Raw genomic sequence first — 18,067 nt, forward strand, 5'->3', positions numbered from 1 at the left:
ATGGCGGCGCTGCGCGGGCGGGCGCTGCTGGCCCCGCTCGGAGCGCGGCTCAGGGCCGGGCCCCGCGCCCCGCTCCGCTCCGCCGCCTCCAGCCCGCCGCTCTACGATGTGGTGGTGTCGGGCGGGGGCATGGTCGGGAGCGCCATGGCCGCCGTGCTGGGTAAGGCTGTGACCCACTCCCCGCAGTGTGAGGTAACCGTGTATAGGATCTCAGTGTCCGGGGTCTGCTGAGGGATCATTGAGGGATCCTGCTCTAAAGTTCACCGGAGGGTGTTTGGTGAGCCGGTCAGTGATGAGACAGGCCATATCTCTGTGTCTGCACAGTGTTAATGGGGCGGTTAACTGGAGTTTTATAGACTGTAGTGTTTCTGTCAAACATGCTCATCCTTAAATAGCTGATGGATAATGTCACCCTTAGCTAAAATGCTTTTCTGATTGTAGAATCACGGAATGGGTTGAAAGGTACCTTAAATATCACGTAGTTCCAACCCCGTGCTGTGTGCAGGGACACTTTGCATAGACCAGGTTGCTCCGAGCCACATCCAGCCTGGCCTCAAACACCTGCAGGGTTGGGACATTTACAGCTTCTCTTCATTTACACCTGTTCCAGTGCCTCACCATCCTCACAGCAAAGAACTTCCTCCTATCCAGTCTAATCTCTTTCACTTTGAATCCATTTCTCCTTGTCCTGTCACTACATGATCTTGTAAAAAGTCCATTTTTGTCTTTCTTGTGGGCTCTCTTCAGGTACTGTGAGGCCACAATTCAGTCACCCCTAAGCTCTCTCTTTTCCAGGTGAACAAAACAAATTTGCTCAGTCTTTCCTTGTGGGAGAGGTGCTCCATCCATCTAATCATTATTATCTGATCCCAAGTTTCATTCTCTAACCCAGTATTTTAAACACTAATACCAAGTTAAAATGGATCCTTTGAGATCCATTGCTTTGTATCCTTAGAGATCCTGAGAGTACTGGCTGCTCCTTTATTTGCAACATGGATTCAGAAGGTTGCAGTAGTGACAGAAACCTAAAGATATAGTGCCCAGAAGATCAAAGATGCTGAGCGATGAGTGCTTTGCAAGTATAAGGGCTTACCTGGCAAGCTTAAATTCTGCTTGTATTGTTAAACAAGAGCCCAGTGGATTTGAGAAGGATCCCCTCCAGCAGTGGTACCTAAGGCTGACAAGCAGGTTTGGGACGTCTCAGGAGATGAGATTATTACTGTGCACAATCTGGAGATTATGCCCAGGACACTGCTGTCTCTAGGGCTGCTGTAGTAGTAAACTCTAGATGATGAGGGACACCACTTCTGTCCTCAGTGCCTTCTGCATCTGTGGTGGTTGGGATGCTGCAGGCGTGGCCAGCTCAGCTGCAGTGTTTTTTACACTTTACTTGAGTCTTCTTTTTCTTTTCAGTTCTCTTTATGTGGAAGTTTAAAGTCTAAACTGCCTGTGCTATTCCATTGTCAGAATGAGAGGACAGGGAAAATATTAATGTAATTGCTACATATCACAGCAGTTTTATTTTGATCTCCTCCTCCCTAAGCAGAATTTATGTTTAAGCTCTGGAAAATGTGTTCTGGAGTAAACATGGAGTAAATATTGAAGATTTCACTTGATAATACTCCAGTAATAAATTTTCATTTAAAAATTACACAAGTTTGTACAAAAATGTAAGCTTTATGCAAAAGGGAAATATGTAATCCTTGCTTTAGCTGCAAAAGAGTTGTCCATCTCAGTAACAGGACTGTAGTCATAAAGCTTTAACATACAAAAGTTTACCGGCCTGGTCAACACCTGTACTGTATATGTAGTTCTTTATTAAGTGTTGCATCTACTGTATCTTATTACAAGAACTCAAGTGTTTTGCTTTTGATATTTTTGGCAGGAGCATTGTAACAAAGCATGTATTTGCTTATTTTAGGGCATGACATCCACTTCCATGATAAAAAGATTGCTTTGCTGGAGGCTGGTCCTAGGAAAGAATATGATCACATGCCAGACAGTTACAGCAACAGGGTCAGTTCCATCTCCCCAGGATCAGCAACCCTCCTAAGCAGTAAGTATGATTTTATTGTTTGCATTTTTAACATTTATATTTGAACTGGTTTTGTTGAAACAAAAACCCTTTTGACCAGGTGTTGCCTTCATCCTAACATCATTAGGATTATTTGCCTTTGTCTCTACACGCTGAGTTGTGGTTATTAAATCCAAATTCTCTTGATAACAAGGATCTGTGTTCTGGTATCTTGGTCTGATTTGTTATCAAATAAATATTTGTGACTTTAGGCAGTGAAAGGTTGTAAAGTGCTCTCTACAGCACCTGGAATGTTCTATTCACAAAAGAAGCTTAATGCTTTGTAGTCTGGTAACTCAGTCCTCAATTAATGAGGATTAATTGTCATTTTAAAGAGATATGTGAGCCTTGAATCCTTTTGGAGAAAGAAATGTTATTTACAATAATGGCTGTGCTTTTCTATGTCTGTTTTATTACCCAGTGATGGAACAGTGAGAGCTGTCTGTTAGGTCAGAGGCTCATGGAGAGCTCTTGTTTCTTTCCTGCTGGCTTATGTTAACAGTAAAACAATGTGATTCTGGAGCTGTGACAGCACCGAGGCAGACCTGGCACTGTCTAGGGAAGGTGCGAGCCAAGCCTGAGCGTAGCCAGGGAAGAGTGGAGGAGAGTGTGGAGTGAGCTTCAGTTTAGTTTTGGTCTCAGTGTCCCATGTGAACCTGTATGTCTGTGCATTTCTGTCCTTGTTCTCTTTCAGGTTGTGGTGCCTGGGATCACGTCTGCAGCCTGAGACTCAAACCCTTCCGGCGAATGCAGGTGCCTTAGGGCTGCAGATACACCTTGTGTCTGTCTACTCTGAATGCTCAAAAGTACTTGCATCAATGACACAGGTTTTTATTCCTATGGTAAAGGGCAGGTCATACTTATGTTCATTTCTGTCTCTTTTTTGTGGGTAGCAGTCTGCTCAGAAATACCTGTGCCCAGGGCCTTGTTGTTACAGGCTGAAAGGTGGATTCCTAGTGGCAGCTGTAGATATTGAGGCTTGAGTATTAGCCAGGAGATAAAGGGTGTGTTGGTTTGGCTGGGATAGAGTTTCTTCTCTTAAAGGTGGCCTGTATGGGACAGTGATTCAGATTTGTGTTGAAAACTGTTGATAGCACAGGGATGTTTTAGTTATTGCTGGGCAGCACTTACACAGTGCCAAGGCTTTCTCACACTGCCCTGCCAGTGAGCAGGCTGGGAGTGCACAAGAAACTGGGAGGGTATACAGGCTGGACAACTGACCCTGGCTGACAACCCATACCATATGGTGTCATGCTCAGCAATAAAAGCTGAGGAAAAGAAGAAGGAAACATGGGAAGTTTGGAGGGATGGTGTTTGTCTTCCCAAGTAACCATTATGCTTGATGGGGCCCTGCTCTCTTGGAGATGGCTAAACTCCTGCTTGCCCTTGGGAAGCAGTGAATTAATTCCTTGGATTGCTTTGCTTGAACATGTGGCTTTTGCTTTTCATATTGAACTGCATTTACCTCAAGCAATGAGTTTTCTACTTTCATCCTTTCAGTTTTCTTCCCCATCTCAGTGCAGGGGAGAAAGGAAGCAGCTGTGTGGGGCTGAGCTGCCTGCTGGGGTTAACCTACAGCAAGGCTGTAGCACAGCTTCCTATGTCAGTTATGTAACAGAAAAGTAGGGATGAAAAACTTGACTTGGAATTACTTTTTGAGCTTAAGCTAAATCATTTAATGAAATTAGTTATGTGGTGCACTTTAGTAGCTGGGAACGAACAGTAATCCAGGATGTTTCATCTAGTTCTATATTTCTAGATTACCGTGTCTTTTTGCTGTTAGGTCCCTGAAATGGACTTCTTTATCACATAGCTTCATGTAATGTATTTTTTCTTCGTAGGTGTGGGATGCTTGTTCAGAAGCCATGATCGTTTTTGAGAAAGATGACTTAGATGACATGGGTTACATAGTGGAGAATGATGTCATTATGTCTGCTCTCACAAAACAGTTAGATGCAGTAGCAGGTAGAGGACAACTTCTTCAATGTTTTATTTCCTGCAGATAGCTTTCAGTTACATGCCTTCTATTGTGTGCTAAGTCTTGAGAGGGAGAAATTTGTCTAACAAGTAATTCTTGAGAAATGGGCACCTTCTGGAATTGGGAAGGAGGGAGAAATCTGACTTACAAAGGCTACAGAGCAGAATATGTAGTTCTCCAAAATACTTCAAAATTGGACTTAATTAAAAAATCTGTACCTCCTTGTCCAGAGCAGGCCTTACAGTGACAAGGGGCTGTCCATGTCTGGTTTTTTGGGATGCCTTGAGAATTGTAGGGTGAGCTCCTAGGGTGCCGTTAAGACACCTGCATGGCCTTGGCTGTTGTATTGATGTTTCCTTTTCCCTGTCCGTGTTGTGCTGTGACCATGGCGCTCTGTGTTCCCATCAGACCGCGTGGAGGTCTTCTACAGGAGCAAAGCAGTTGGGTACACCTGGCCCCTTCCTTCCCATGGCTGTGACACAAGCCCTTGGGTCCAAGTTGAGTTAGCTGATGGACGCAGACTTCAGACCAAGCTGCTGGTAACTAAGCTCTTTATTTCTGTTCATAAGGCCTCATCTCTAACCCAAGTCCTTTCCACTGGTTTGGTTCCAATTCCATGTGTGCCACTCCACCCATGTGGAGCGCTAGGGTGAGGTGAGTGGCTAGCCCTGTCTGTGAGGGTGTGGGACACTGGGCATGGCCTTCTCTCTGCCTGCTGCAAGGAGATGCTGCTGAATATGAGAAGAGCAGAAGGCGCCACCTCTTCTAGTTTTGGGGGGATTTTTTTTTTCTGAATGAGCAGACAATATGCAGATGCAGTCTGAGGTTTTTAGAGTGAAATATTAGCTCCTAATGTTTCTAGGAGCTGCTGAAGAAGTTGCTGTGTATCTCTTTGCTTTACAGATTGGTGCAGATGGTCATAACTCTATGGTCCGGAAGGAAGCTGAAATTAAGAACATTGAACATCAGTATGACCAGTCAGCTGTGGTGGCAACTCTCCATTTATCTGAGGTAAAATTCTGCTAAACTGACTCTTCCATAAGCAGTAGAACCTAAGAGGGTGATCTGGCTTGCTGCCCACTTGCTTCTTTCCACTATAGGCCACAGACAACAATGTAGCATGGCAGCGGTTCCTTCCCACCGGGCCAATTGCGCTTCTTCCGGTAAGGTGTTAGTATTTTTTAAAATGTTTTTAAAAACTTTTGTAGTCTAGTATTTATTTCATGCCTTTCTGTGTTGGTTCTGTCTCTTAAGAATTTGCACATCTGCCCTTCACTTGTCATTTATTGCATTTTCCCCTCCTGCCATCTCATTCCATCCTTGGCATTTCTCACTTGTAACAAGTTGGGCAGGAACTGTAATTTTCAGAGGGACTGACAGTGTGAGGCAGGAGAGTGGAGAAGTCTTTGCACTGAATGTTTATTTTTGTTTCTTTTTCTCCTGATATTTACCCTTGAAATTCTCTTAAACTAGCTGTCTGACACTGCCAGCTCTCTGGTCTGGTCTACATCTCATGACCATGCATCAGAACTTCTTGCCATGGATGAGGAAAGCTTTGTGGATAGCATCAACTCTGCCTTTGTGAGTATCAGCCTCATGGCAGGGAACAGGCTTTAAGAAATAGAACCGAATTCTGTAGCTGAACAACAGTAATGGGAGAGGTGCATTCTGAAGTTCCTTCCTCTGATGAGAATGATATTAAAGAGCCACTTAGCAAAGAAAAGATGACCCCTTGGGACTGAATTAGGTTAGTTCTGAAAGTCACAGAAGTTAACTTAAATTTCCAAAAGGTAGGAAGAGTAGGCTCATCCTAGTTGGAAATTTGTATGTCCTAAAATGGTGAAGATGGTTTTTTCTACTGTATAGTTTTGTCCAAGTGGTTAAAATTCAGTATTGGAACTCAGATTTTTTTTCTTCAACTGGGTTCTTTTATGGGTCTAGTTTGGGTCAGCTTCCAAAGATTTGTTTGTCTGTTTCAGTGGAGCAACATAAACCACTCTGACTTCATTGACACTGCTGGGGCCATGTTTCGTTCTGCCATTTCGCTGCTGAAGCCCTCGGGGACTGCAGTCCGTCAGCTGCCCCCGAGCGTTGCTGGCGTGGATGCAGAGAGCAGAGCCACGTTCCCCCTGGGGTTGGGCCACGCCACAGAGTACGTCCGGCCCCGCATGGCTCTCATCGGGTAAGGTGCTCAGCGCCGCCCTTGGGGGGCGGGTGGCACGTGGTCAGAAATGACCCAAGGACAGCGGGTGGCACGTGGTCAGAAATGACCTGAGGACAGCGGGTGGCACGTGGTTAGGAATGACCCAAGGACAGCGGGTGGCACGTGGTCAGAAATGACCTGAGGACAGCGGGTGGCACGTGGTCAGGAATGACCTGAGGAGAGCGGGTGGCACGTGGTCAGAAATGACCCGAGGACAGCGGGTGGCACGTGGTCAGGAATGACCTGAGGAGAGCGGGTGGCACGTGGTTAGGAATGACCTGAGGACAGCAACTCCCCGCCAACAACTCAGATGTTAGAAATGATACATTGCTCCAGTCTGACTTTACCCAGATCCGGTTTGTTCTGGGTGCCCTCCTGTCCTTTTTATGAGTAGCTTTCTGCCCATTATCTGTGCTGTTTGTGTAAATTGAAAGATAATTATTTCCCTTCCGTGGTTTGTACAGTCTAGTGAAACAATCCAGTATCTCATGCTGGATCTGTACTTCCTCTTGCATTATACCAGCCATTCTGAGCACCACATTGAGTTTTTAACTCACCTTTTTTGAACACAAATGACAAAAATTACTCCCATGTGAGATGTCAGAGACTTTTGTGTGGTGGCCTATTCAAACCGAAAAATATCTCATTTCTTATATTCTAAGGTTGCATGTACTTTCTTCTCTGCCCCAGCTGCAGTATGGTGGTAACTTTCAGTAATTCCTGGATGCTGTGCTACACTTTTGTGTGGTGCACTTTTCATCTTTCCAACCTATGAACCACTCTTAGGAGCACACTGTGCTTTATAGCTTGGTAAAGCACATGATCTTGCATTTCATATCAAAACTTAATCTAATTTCTTTTACTTTGTGACTCCCACAGCAATGTTTATCTTTGAGCTTTACAGATAAGTCTGTTCATAGAAGAGCCTGATTTTGTTTCTATTCAGTGATAATCCCACCTCTCTTTTAAACTCATGTTATCTGTCCACTTGTGTTTGTGCAATGTGCCATTGACAGAGCTCCTGTTGTGCTGAGGTCACTTACAAAAACATAAAGGCCTGTTCCACATGTATCTGAGAGGACTTTGGCTAGTCACCTCTTTATAATTTTTCCTTTCAGACCTGCTTTTTGTTACCTCCCCTATGTCTTGCTTCTTACAACTGGAGAGGCAGTCAGGTAGTTCAGCATAGCATGCAAGGAGGTACTGGATAAAGTGCATATGCTGCTCTAAGGTGGTTCATTGCAAAGAGGTGAGGAGTGCTACACTGTCCCTTCTGGGGTTTGTCAGCCACTGTGGCTTTCTTCAAGAAGGGAAATAAATTTCTGTCTTCTCTTGCTCCAGGGATGCAGCACACAGAGTCCACCCACTTGCAGGACAAGGAGTGAACCTGGGCTTTGGTGATATTGCATGTTTAGCTCATCACCTCAGTGCAGCAGCCTTCAACGGGAGCGATCTGGGTAAGGCTCCAAGCCAGCATTGGGGCAGGAAAGGATTAGTCTCCCAGGCCTTTGCTGCAGTCCCTCTGGTTAGCATGCTGCTGTCTTGTGTTTGAAAGCTTTGGTGAAGTGAAGCAGTTCTTTATTCTTGGATGCAGTTTCCATCCCACAAATCTTAAAGCTGCTTTAAAAAAAATAAAGCTCTGCAGGATGGCAGTTAGAGATGTGGTGGGATGAAGAGCACTAGCTGGTGGAAAGAGGTCTTTATTGTGATGAACCATTTCTCTGTTCTCTTTCAGTTCCCAGAGGAAACTGCTCTGTAGTTAAGATGCACAATTGTTTGTGGCACATTAAGTGTAATAGAAACATTCAATTATCTCTTCCAGGCTCCTTAAAACACCTCCTCAAGTTTGAAACAGAACGTCAGAGGCATAATGTCTCCTTGTTAGCTGCTACTGATATGCTAAAAAGGCTGTACTCTACCACACTGGCTCCTCTGGTGTTGCTGAGGACATGGGGATTGCAAGCAACAAATGCCCTGCCTCCTGTCAAAGTAAGGATCTCACTTCAGTGAGGGCTGTAGGAGTTCATTCTATTCTACTATTCTACTATTCATGAAATATGCACAAGATGTAAAGATTTTTGTTTGTTTAAAATGAAACATTTTTGGTTGGAAAATACTATTTTAAACTGGGGGTTTTGTGTCCTGAATGGGCCTGAGGAGTTCCTAAATAACTGATGACTCAGTAGAGACTTCTTTTTCTCCCCCTCCAGCACAAGGGATATAAAAGATCTAAGTGTCTTATATTCTGTATCAGTAATTAGGAGTTAGAGGTCATCGGAAATATTTGGCTTTATTTTGCTATGGAATTAGTGTCAAACCTTGAATTGTATTCTAGCAATGCACAGAGAAGACAGGCCTGTGAAGAAACATCTTCACTAAGATATTGGGTGACTTCCCAGAGGCAGTGTGCAGCCCACACTTAACTGTTTCTGTGCTGTTTTGCCTTGTGAATTGTTCCCTCATGGCAGAAGTTCAAGTCTCTAAAATGGGAATTACCTGAGGAGGGTGGTGGTGAGTTTCTGTCTTAGACCCTCTGTTTGCAGCCCATCTGCCTGAACTTTTCACCCTCTTGACCCAGTTGTTGGATTTTTGTGAGGTTCCTTAAGCCCTCTGCTCTCAAAGCTCCCAAGCACCAGCAAATTAGATTCTCATCTTTGGATTTCAATTTTTACTTCATTTATTCTCCATCTTTATATTAAACACAGGTGCCCTGTTTCCTTTGTGTCATGGTCACAGTTGAGACACTTCCTCAACTAAAAATCAGTACATTCCTAAGGCAGAGCAGCTGCCACTGACACTGTCTTCATTAAGGAAGACCATGCTGCTGCTTCAGTGCTCACAAGTTTTTTTTTTCTTTCTCTGTTTAAAAGAAAAAAAACAGTTGAAGATGTCTTTCTGAGCACAGAACCCATTGGAATTACCAGTTTTGTACTACTTGGGAAGGACAGGAATGCTACAATTTTGTTAATTTTCTAGGACATAGGGATAGGTTCTCTGTGTGTGGCTAGAAAGCCTGGCCAAGAACTGTTGTTCATTTATATGAATGGGAATGTGCCTAAAGGTTCTTTCTAAAACACATGCTTATGAATTACTTCTCTTTTTCTTCTCTTTTAGGAGCAAATCATGGCTTTTGCCAGCAAGTGATCTGTTGTCAGTCTGCCTGTCAGCAGCTTGCCAATGAATGCATTGCCTTTAAAAGGACTGTGACTTACTTGAATCTTTGAATTTTTATTTTAATTTACAATAAAATTGAGGGATTGAGCTGTGTATTACACCATCCACTGGTTTATGCAAAAGCTGTCACATTTGCCCTCCTCAGGAGGATTTAGGGTTTCTTTCCATAGTACCATGAGGTCTTCAGCCACAGAACTAAGTACAGTATGTGCTTTTAATCTGGGCCTCCTGAATTGAAGATTAAGGTGCAAACAGCTGTCTGTCTTTTGGCAGACACAGTGCTGAATTTTGCCAACTGCTGGCTAATTTTTAACAGCTTTTGCTGCTTAATTACTTTCAGTTTCTTCTGATATGATTGCTAGAGCTGTAACATCACTCCTGGCTTCTTGGCACCTCAGCTCAGACAGAAGGAGTAGTTTGCAGCAGAGAGAAACAACACATGGTGGCAGATGTATTTTAAAACTCTGTCTGTTGTTCTTTCACCCTTTTCCCTGCCTTTCTCTTGGTGCTTTATTTAATAATGGTGTTTCTTGTGGAAATGGCTTACGGCTCCATGGAAAAGATACAAGGCAACATAATATCTAGGAAAAAAAACTATACCACAACATCTTCAATATTGTTAAAAATGCTTTAATTACTAAAATAGACAATTCAAGATATTCTGTCTTCGGTTCCAAACACCAGCATCTTGCATTAGACATTTGCCACTCACAAAATTAAACTAAGCACTGCCCATGGGCAAGATTTACACATATGGGTGACCAGTATCAGAAATTAACATCACAAAGAATGAAACTGAAGTGAAAGCTATTACTTGTGCTTCTGCAGTCACTCATATTAGGCAGTCCTTGTTAGTGCCTGGCTCAAAGACATTACAAAGGAAGAGATAAAAATCAGGGCTGCAAGTAGAGCTCTTCTCTTAAAAGGCTGCTTACTCTTTAAGTAATAAATAATCTCATTGCACTAGGGTAAGTGTGAGGACTTGACTGGGTTGTCCAGATCCCCCCACCCATTTCAGTTCAGATGTAAACAGCAGGGGCTCAATTCTGCAAATTCTTGCAAAAATAAACCTTTTAACAGAGTTTTTTGTTTCTCCCATAACTGAAAGATCATGCCAGTAACAGAGAGGAGAAGTTCTGCTTCAGTTAACGAATTGTGCCACTGACAAATGAAGGCCCTGAGCATTCAGATTAAATGCAACTTTGGTACTGGGAAGCAGATGCTACCCCCTAGCATTTGTAGTACCAGAGTCTGAGGCAAAGAATGCAGAAAAAACAACTTCCTTTGCATGGTACCCTTCTTCTAGCCCCTCCTTGCTTCAGACAAAACCCAGCCCTCCAGCCCTCCTCAGGGCTGGTGTGTTTTCAGGGGGCAGATAACACTGCTGCTTCTCCCTTGGGTAGAGCATCCCACCTTCAAAACACAGCCTCACTGCTGCCAGCTCTTAGCCCCAAGATCCAGGAAGAGTTTGTCATAGCACTGGCCCAGACTGAAAGATGATTTCTGGATTATTAAATTAGCTTGTTCTTAGGGTAACGCAGCCTGGCCAGTAACCACTGCACCCTACTTTGTGTTTTCTGAGAATACAGAAGTGTTCACTGAAGACATAATGAATGCATATGCAGTCACCTTGTTCTGCAGACCAGACCACATACCAAGTTTTGCCAACAGTAGGAAGAGGAATAAGAAATGTTTATGGTTGAGAAGAGGCTGCAATTACTTCCTTCATGTTCAAACAGAAACTTCTAGAGAGAAAGGAACAGAACTTTGGTGTGACACAGGAATTTCTCAATGTGGATCTCAAACAGATTCTGGTAAGGACCACACATGTAGGATGAGCATGTCCTGTTTCAAAAAAGCAGCCTGAATTTATGGCAAAGTGTCAGTGATAAGTATGGATGGCTCCATCTGCAACCCTTGGCTTCTTGTTGCTGACTGAACTTGTTCAATCAAAAGCATGCCTTGCACCCTCGTGCTGTAAATCCTGAGATATGAGAAATGGTAGCTTCATCAGCCACAGGCAAACTTGCACTGCTAACTAGAGGAAAAGGACTAATAAGTAGTCAGTAAGTTCACAGTAAGGCAAATTTCTAAGTCTCCAAACTGTTTGGCAAGACCATTGAAGACATGAGTGCATGATTTCCTCCCCTTGCTGGGAATTACCAATTATTTTCAAATCCAGTTTGCAGAGAAGGCAGCGTGAGGGCAGTCTTTGGTTTGACAGAAAGGTGTTTTAGAGCAACTGGGACACTTGGTAACTGCAACTGCCCACCAGGGAAATGTTCATCACAAGACATCAGTGGCTAGAAGTTTCCCTCAGTCACATGAGCAATACCTCTTTGCTGTGATGGGGTAAATTCACCTGTACCTTACACATCCCTTGAAGAGGTGAAGACAGTAGCAAGCTGTCAATTATTTCATGGGGGGAAGGCATCTCTGCAGCTGTTTTTACTTAGGGCAATGGGTGGGTTTGAAACGGGAGACCACAGCTTAGAGCTCACTCCAGCAAAAGGGACTGTGGTGCTCAGACCTCTTGCTGGCCCAGCAGGCCATGCTGGGCTGGGCCCTGCCTGCTGTCCTTGGGATAGCACCAGACTTGACTCTTGGGTGAGCACCACCTCAGGTCAGGTGTCCTGAATCAGTTCCTACAAGAACCTGAGGAGCACCAGCAGCAGAGGGAAGAAGGCTGTGGATGTGCCTTGCTGAGAGCAGAGAAACAGAGCTGGCTCTCACAGCAAACTGAGCTGTCAGATCAGCCATTTCATCTGACTGCAATCTCCTTGTGGGTGGAATGTGACAAGCTCATCTTCTGGCAGTTTCAATAGCTGGCACTGCTGCCTCGTTGTGCCAGCAGAACTATGTGTTATGACTACATGCTAAATGAATAAATTTATCAAGTCTGGTAGTCAGATGTATGGTGTAGCTGCACAGACTTGGAAAGGGCAGCAAAACTGAAACACAGGCACACCTTCTGCTTAGGAAATGCCTACTGCCTAAAAACTGCTTGGTAAATGACTATGTTCTAGCCAGCACCTTTCCCAAAACCACGCCCAAAGTGTACTTACAGCAGGCCCTTGAAAGACTGGAATATTCTTGCCATGTATTTGCTAAGCTAGCAGCTGGATTTTTGGAACACTGAGGTTGGCAGCATTCAGAGTTGTTCACTTTTCTCTGCATCACTGTTGATGCTATTCCTAATTTCTGTATTTAACATCTCACAAGCAAATTTAAGTTATTTATGTTTAAATAGAAGGGGGTAGGGGAAGTCATGTGTCTGTAGTCTGCCACCACATCCAGGAACTCTGTGCTTCTAACAAACTTGCTGGTGAAAGCTGATTTTGAGCCCCTTGCTTATTCTCTGCTGGAGTTTAGACCTTTTGACTTTCTTAAGGCAGATTCTGGATCATTTATGGCAATCACAGTTATAAATCATACTCTCATTAGGCACAATGCCAATCCAGGGTAAAGAGCTATCATATATTTTTGGTCCATGTTCTGCTCTGTGACCAGTCCAGCTGAACACCATACCTGGAGATTGCAATTTACTTTCTCAGCATTTTCAGAAATGCTGAAGTCCACAGCAGTATCACAAGTCAATAAGTCATTCCCAGAGACTGCAGCAGGTAAAAGGTAGCACCCAAAGTCCAGCTTGTCTCTATGTTGTTTACTTTCTTTGTCAACTATAAGAGAAGAAAAACAAGTTATTCCTGACAGTTCTCTAGATTCATAAGTTACACAAATGACAGCAACTACATGTTACAAATCTGGAAAGATTCAGTAGATAATTAGTCAGAAAAATTAACTAATGCATGTTAATCAATAGGGATTTAACTCTTTTTTCTCACCTTTAAGACTGTGTTGTCCCTAAATCCAAAACCTTCCTTTAATAAAGCAGTGATGTAAGTGAGATCCATGCAGAGGAAAGGACTGGCTGAGTTGTACCTCTCCATGTTATCACAGACTAGAGAAGGAAAAAAGAAAAAACAAAGGGATCTCAGCAAAATAAGAACTTTTATCCACATTGTACATTTGAACTGAACTCAAGCCAAAGCTTTCTAAAACAAGGCACCCTCTTCTATTACTGGTTATGCATGACACATGGTACACACTACAGAGCTTCTACAATGTAGTGAGAATAAACCATTTAGTACATCAATGTTCTACAATGTTGGAGAATAAACCATATAGTACATCAAGTTTCTCTCAACTCCATCAAAACTACATCTTTTATTACAGCAACATGATCCACACAGCTCTTTTGAAGAACCTCTGCTCAACTGATAACTAGTTGGGTGTTGGATTACTTATTTTTTCAGGAACACAGCATCACTTTTTTTCATCTCTCCTCCACGGATGGATCCAGTAATGGATTCCACTTTCTAGGATGGCAGTTGAGTTTATTTTTCCAACCACACTTGTCTAAGGAAATGCAAGAGGCTATTGCCCAACCACCCACTCCCTTACTGCAGCTAAGTCAAGATTCTGTATTCAGGGTGGCAGTGACTGGGAAATGTATTTACACTAAGGGTCATGTTCTACCCCTACTGTCACTGCCCTGTTCTAGCAGCAGCAAGAGCAGAGTTCACTTCCTCCTAAGAAAAGATAAGCAGCATCCATCTACTATTGAAATGAGATAGAGAAGAATTAGTTAAGGCTCACAGAATTGCTCTCCTGATGGTCTAAAGCTAAGTAAGTGGTTTGATAATGTTAGGTAAGATCTTAGCTACGTCTTTGGAAATAAGCTCTCTCACTATCCAGGGAAAAAATAACAACCAACCCACACTCAAACTTTAGAGCCTAATCTCCCTATTCAAAATCATCCAAGTTTCCAGGGAGATTAAGTTTAACTGAAAAATCATTAAAATTTAGGCCTTATTTTAGGAAAAAAGTCAGTCCTGAACTACGTAATTAAGCATCTTCTGCTGAAAAATATGGTATTCTCATTATCTTGAGAATGATTACAGTACAGAGGTTATTTGCTTTTAGCCATCAGCAGCCAGGCAAGGTGGGAGCTCTTTATCCACAGGAGGTACAAAACTAGAACAAGCATTCAGGAAAAAAGACAGGGGGAGGTAAAGGAATGTGGAAGAGGTTGCCAGTCTTAAAAACCCTCTCCCTCTATTTTGAGATTAAATAGGATTTAAGGTGACAAACTTACAGAATTCAGTGCTCTCTTAAACTCAGAGTTGCAGTTTGACAGAAGCTCTTGATGCAGCAAATTCATTTTCTTTTGTAGTGACTCTATGAACTACCTCCTTCTCCTGAATAGAGCTGTAAATCCACCAACCCCTCACTGCTCTATCAGTATTGTCTTCTGCATTAGTTAGTCTTTGACTAATAAAAGTAACATGACAGGTGTAAAGTGCAATAAAGGTTAAATAAATTTGCTTTTCTTCCAAGTCACATTATGTGCTGCCCACACATTGATATTTTTGTTATTTCTTGTCCAAACCAGTTTCCCTGCTCATGACAATTACCTTCTTTGGCTTTTCTTTCAAAATCTCTCACTTCCAAAACACCTCCGCGTTCATAATCTGAAAAAGATGTGAGAAAATATCGTCATAGACCTGACAGCATTTGAATTCTTTATCCAACTTGACCCTAGAGCAACTCAGGGATGCTGCACTAGGAGTGAGACCTGCTTGGAACAGAAGACATAGCTGCAGGTGTGACTGGAGCCTGGAGCACACTTCATGTGCTGAACACCAAACTGCAGTGACAGATAAATGTCATTCCCTCGAGGCATTTTGTGTATCTCCTCTTTCTCAATAACATTGCTTTCCTCTGCTCCCCATGGCTCCAGCCACCAGGGTTCCTCTGTCACCTTCTGGAAGACATGCTCACATGCGGGAGATTATCCCAAATTTACCGATTAGGTTGGTGTCAGCTGCTCGATCATAGTAATAGGAGAAAGCATAGAAGGAACTTCCACGTATCTCCTCTGGCTGGTGAAGTTTCCCTTTGACAACCTTGAGTACTTCCAAGTAGCAAGGCTTGAATCCTGTTTCTCCTGTCAGGGAAAACACAGACTGGGTGAGCCAAAGAGCATATGCAAGAGATGGAAGCAATAGTGGCAACAGGATGAAAAATTAAAGCAGCAGAGATTAAAGCATCAGAACAGGATCTTACATATCCCTTCTGTAATCCAACATGGCATCTACACACAGGCAAGGACTCTAAAAGCCCCTCATCAAGGAGAACTAGTTAGAGCAGATCACTGCTGTGCCTGAAAGAAGGGCCACACAAACTACTTCCATGTCAGGCAAAACTCCCATTGACATGTTCTGTGGCCAGCAGAATCTTCTACATTTGCTGCCAGTTGTTAGATAAAACCTTGCTTTCTCTCCCCAGCACACTGTAATTTTACCAACCTACTCCACACACATGAAATCTGCAATTCAGCTCTCATGTTTCCAGTCTGTTCAAGTCTATGATTGCAGCAGACTCACTCTCTCTACACAGCATTAGAGATTTATTATTATTAGAGACTTAAGAAACAGTTCCATAAGTGAGATTAACTGGTAGGCCAAAATGTTTGTACCCTAACATAAACAGAATTTTTGCACTTTGCTCAAAGCCTCAGAAAAACCTCTCTTATTTGTACAAGTAATTCTAAACATTTCCTATAAAGGTATGATTTGTAATAAGAGATCACAGTCAGAGGACAGGGGTACAGGTCAGCTACTCTTACAGCTTCAGATTTTAATCTGGATTTCTCAGAAGTCAACCTTTGCAACTGGACAGATATGCTTCATATCCCAATCATCATCAGTTAACTGAGGAAATATTTGACAAGGAAAAACTCAGATTCTGGAGATAAGACTTATTGTAAAAGAAACAAGTCTCCTTAATTTACCTTCTTTGTTGCCACCATACTGATATTTCACTCCCCCGAACTGCCACTCTGCCTCCAACTGCTTAGGCAAACAAGAACTGCGGAACATTTGTCCATCCACAACTGGAAATAGAGCAGAGAGGAGACTCAGGAAGCACAGAATTTTACATAGCTATAAATCAATAGCAGAACCAGAAAAGCCTGAAAGATCTTCATTAAAGTCTTTAAGCCAAAGTACAAATATCTGAATTGATGGATGTGGCACTAACTGATTACAAATTAAGGACCAGTTTCAAGTCTGGAAAAGTTGTGTCTGTTTTGTCCTGCAAATAGCAGAGCAGCCAGGCTTGTCATTTTTTAATGAGATAAATGGTACAAAGGTATCTGGATAATGGCTGTTCACCACAAAAGACAAGAAATGAGAGGTGATAATCACACAGATGCACAAACCCTAATGACAGCAGATAACAAAGACAAATAAAGCAACTGAGCAATCCTCCTAAGACAGAGATCAATGGCCACTACAGCATCCACTGAATGTAACCTTTGAGGGGTTCAACCAGAAATACTGTAACTGATAAGAAGAAAACATGATTATTGCTGAACACACAGGTCTCACAGGAAAAGCAAACTTCTAACAGTATGCTTGAGGCAGAATCTGGGACAGCAAAATTTGCTATGGGATGCTTAGGGAAAGGCTCAAAGGCTGGGAAAAGGGGGAATTCAGGGATCAGGGAAGTGCAAGTACGGCAAACCAGAGGAGACTATAAAACAAGACAGTCACAAGTAAGCAGGTCCATGTGTTTTTCTGTCTGAGCCTTGTGACCAATCATTGCCGTCTGTCCTATCTTCTTCTTAATCCCTACTCCCAACTATTTCTGATTTGAGTACATTCCAGTAATTATCACAAGTCCATCTAGCTGTCAAGTAAGAATCCAGAAGGTGGAAAGACCCCGGGTCCAGGCCAGAGACTAGACAAAAGGCCCAGGCTCTAGGTGAGGGACTGGAAAGACTCAGGAATGTGAGTATGCACTCAGGTTACTGAGTGAGAGCATGTGATGTGCTCCTGGGCTTCCATCTAGACTAGGGCAGTGCACACAACAGGTCTGGGGAACACCACAGGCCAGGCAGATCCTACAAAGTGGGTTTGGCCTAAGCAGCAACCCTAAGGAAAAGGATCTGTTCATGCTGCTTATGCTTCTGTGGATGTTTGTAAAGCTGTGAGTTTGTGGCTGGCCACGGTGTTTGTATGCTCCCACATGTGCATTTCTGGAATTTGCACTTGCATGTCACTGCTGCCTGATCTCAAAAACAGGGAAAAGCAGCTGTCCCACAAGACAACCCCTGAACAAGTGGTAGCTGTTTTCAGACAAACATATGCCATCAGCAACATAGTAAAGCACAAGATACCAAAGTGAAGACACACAGGAAATGGGCTGCTGACACAAGGCTAAGTCTAAGCATCTCTTCATGAATCATGAATGTTTTAAATGAAAATACCTTCCATGTTCAAAGCTCCAAGTGTTGCCAGTCTTGCAGCTTTTAGTCCAAACCCCAAATAGCTGTGAACAACAAAAGACAGATGTTACAGTCTTGATTCCTGCATATCTGGTATGCTTTACCCATAGCCCTCTTCCTAAGTCCTGGAACACCCAAACCAAATTTCCTTTCTCTGATTCCCAAAAGGCTCCCTTTCTAAAACAGAGTTCCCTTTGCCAGAACAACCCTGAGGGCCAAAAGAGTGACACAAACCCAAGAAATACAAAGACTTGTAAAATGGGTGAATCTAAACCTGCAGGAAGT

At 43.1% G+C, this 18,067-nt stretch overlaps 2 protein-coding genes across 5 annotated transcripts in view; one reads left to right on the plus strand and one right to left on the minus strand.

Moving 5' to 3' along the window:
- Positions 1–10,426, plus strand: COQ6 (coenzyme Q6, monooxygenase). Its single transcript, XM_058025546.1, has 12 exons — positions 1–160; positions 1,922–2,056; positions 2,769–2,827; positions 3,916–4,039; positions 4,461–4,591; positions 4,956–5,063; positions 5,153–5,215; positions 5,526–5,633; positions 6,032–6,234; positions 7,597–7,712; positions 8,078–8,244; positions 9,370–10,426. The coding sequence occupies exons 1-12, from the start codon at positions 1–3 to the stop codon at positions 9,397–9,399; spliced, it is 1,404 nt and encodes a 467-aa protein (XP_057881529.1). The 3' UTR covers positions 9,400–10,426.
- Positions 10,039–18,067, minus strand: part of ENTPD5 (ectonucleoside triphosphate diphosphohydrolase 5 (inactive)) — a 22,800-nt gene continuing 14,771 nt past the window's right edge. For all 4 annotated transcript variants that reach the window (XM_058025550.1, XM_058025547.1, XM_058025548.1 and 1 more), the window contains 6 exons: positions 17,765–17,826; positions 16,286–16,387; positions 15,299–15,439; positions 14,907–14,963; positions 13,275–13,390; positions 10,039–13,109 (listed from right to left, as the gene is read on the minus strand). In XM_058025550.1, the coding sequence (XP_057881533.1) occupies positions 13,023–13,109; positions 13,275–13,390; positions 14,907–14,963; positions 15,299–15,439; positions 16,286–16,387; positions 17,765–17,826 (565 nt within the window). In that variant the 3' untranslated portion in view covers positions 10,039–13,022. The remainder of the gene's footprint in view (positions 13,110–13,274; positions 13,391–14,906; positions 14,964–15,298; positions 15,440–16,285; positions 16,388–17,764; positions 17,827–18,067) is intronic.

The sequence above is a fragment of the Melospiza georgiana genome, chromosome 6, assembly GCF_028018845.1.
Source record: "Melospiza georgiana isolate bMelGeo1 chromosome 6, bMelGeo1.pri, whole genome shotgun sequence".
NCBI classification, from domain to species: Eukaryota; Metazoa; Chordata; class Aves; order Passeriformes; family Passerellidae; genus Melospiza; species Melospiza georgiana.

Coding starts and splice junctions, on each gene's coding strand:
- COQ6 (XM_058025546.1), top strand. CDS start 1: ATGGCGGCGCTGCGCGGGCGGGCGCTGCTGGCCCCGCTCGGAGCGCGG. Junction 2,828..3,915: donor AACCCTTCCGGCGAATGCAG/GTGCCTTAGGGC, acceptor TTTTCTTCGTAG/GTGTGGGATGCTTGTTCAGA. Junction 5,216..5,525: donor GGCCAATTGCGCTTCTTCCG/GTAAGGTGTTAG, acceptor CTCTTAAACTAG/CTGTCTGACACTGCCAGCTC.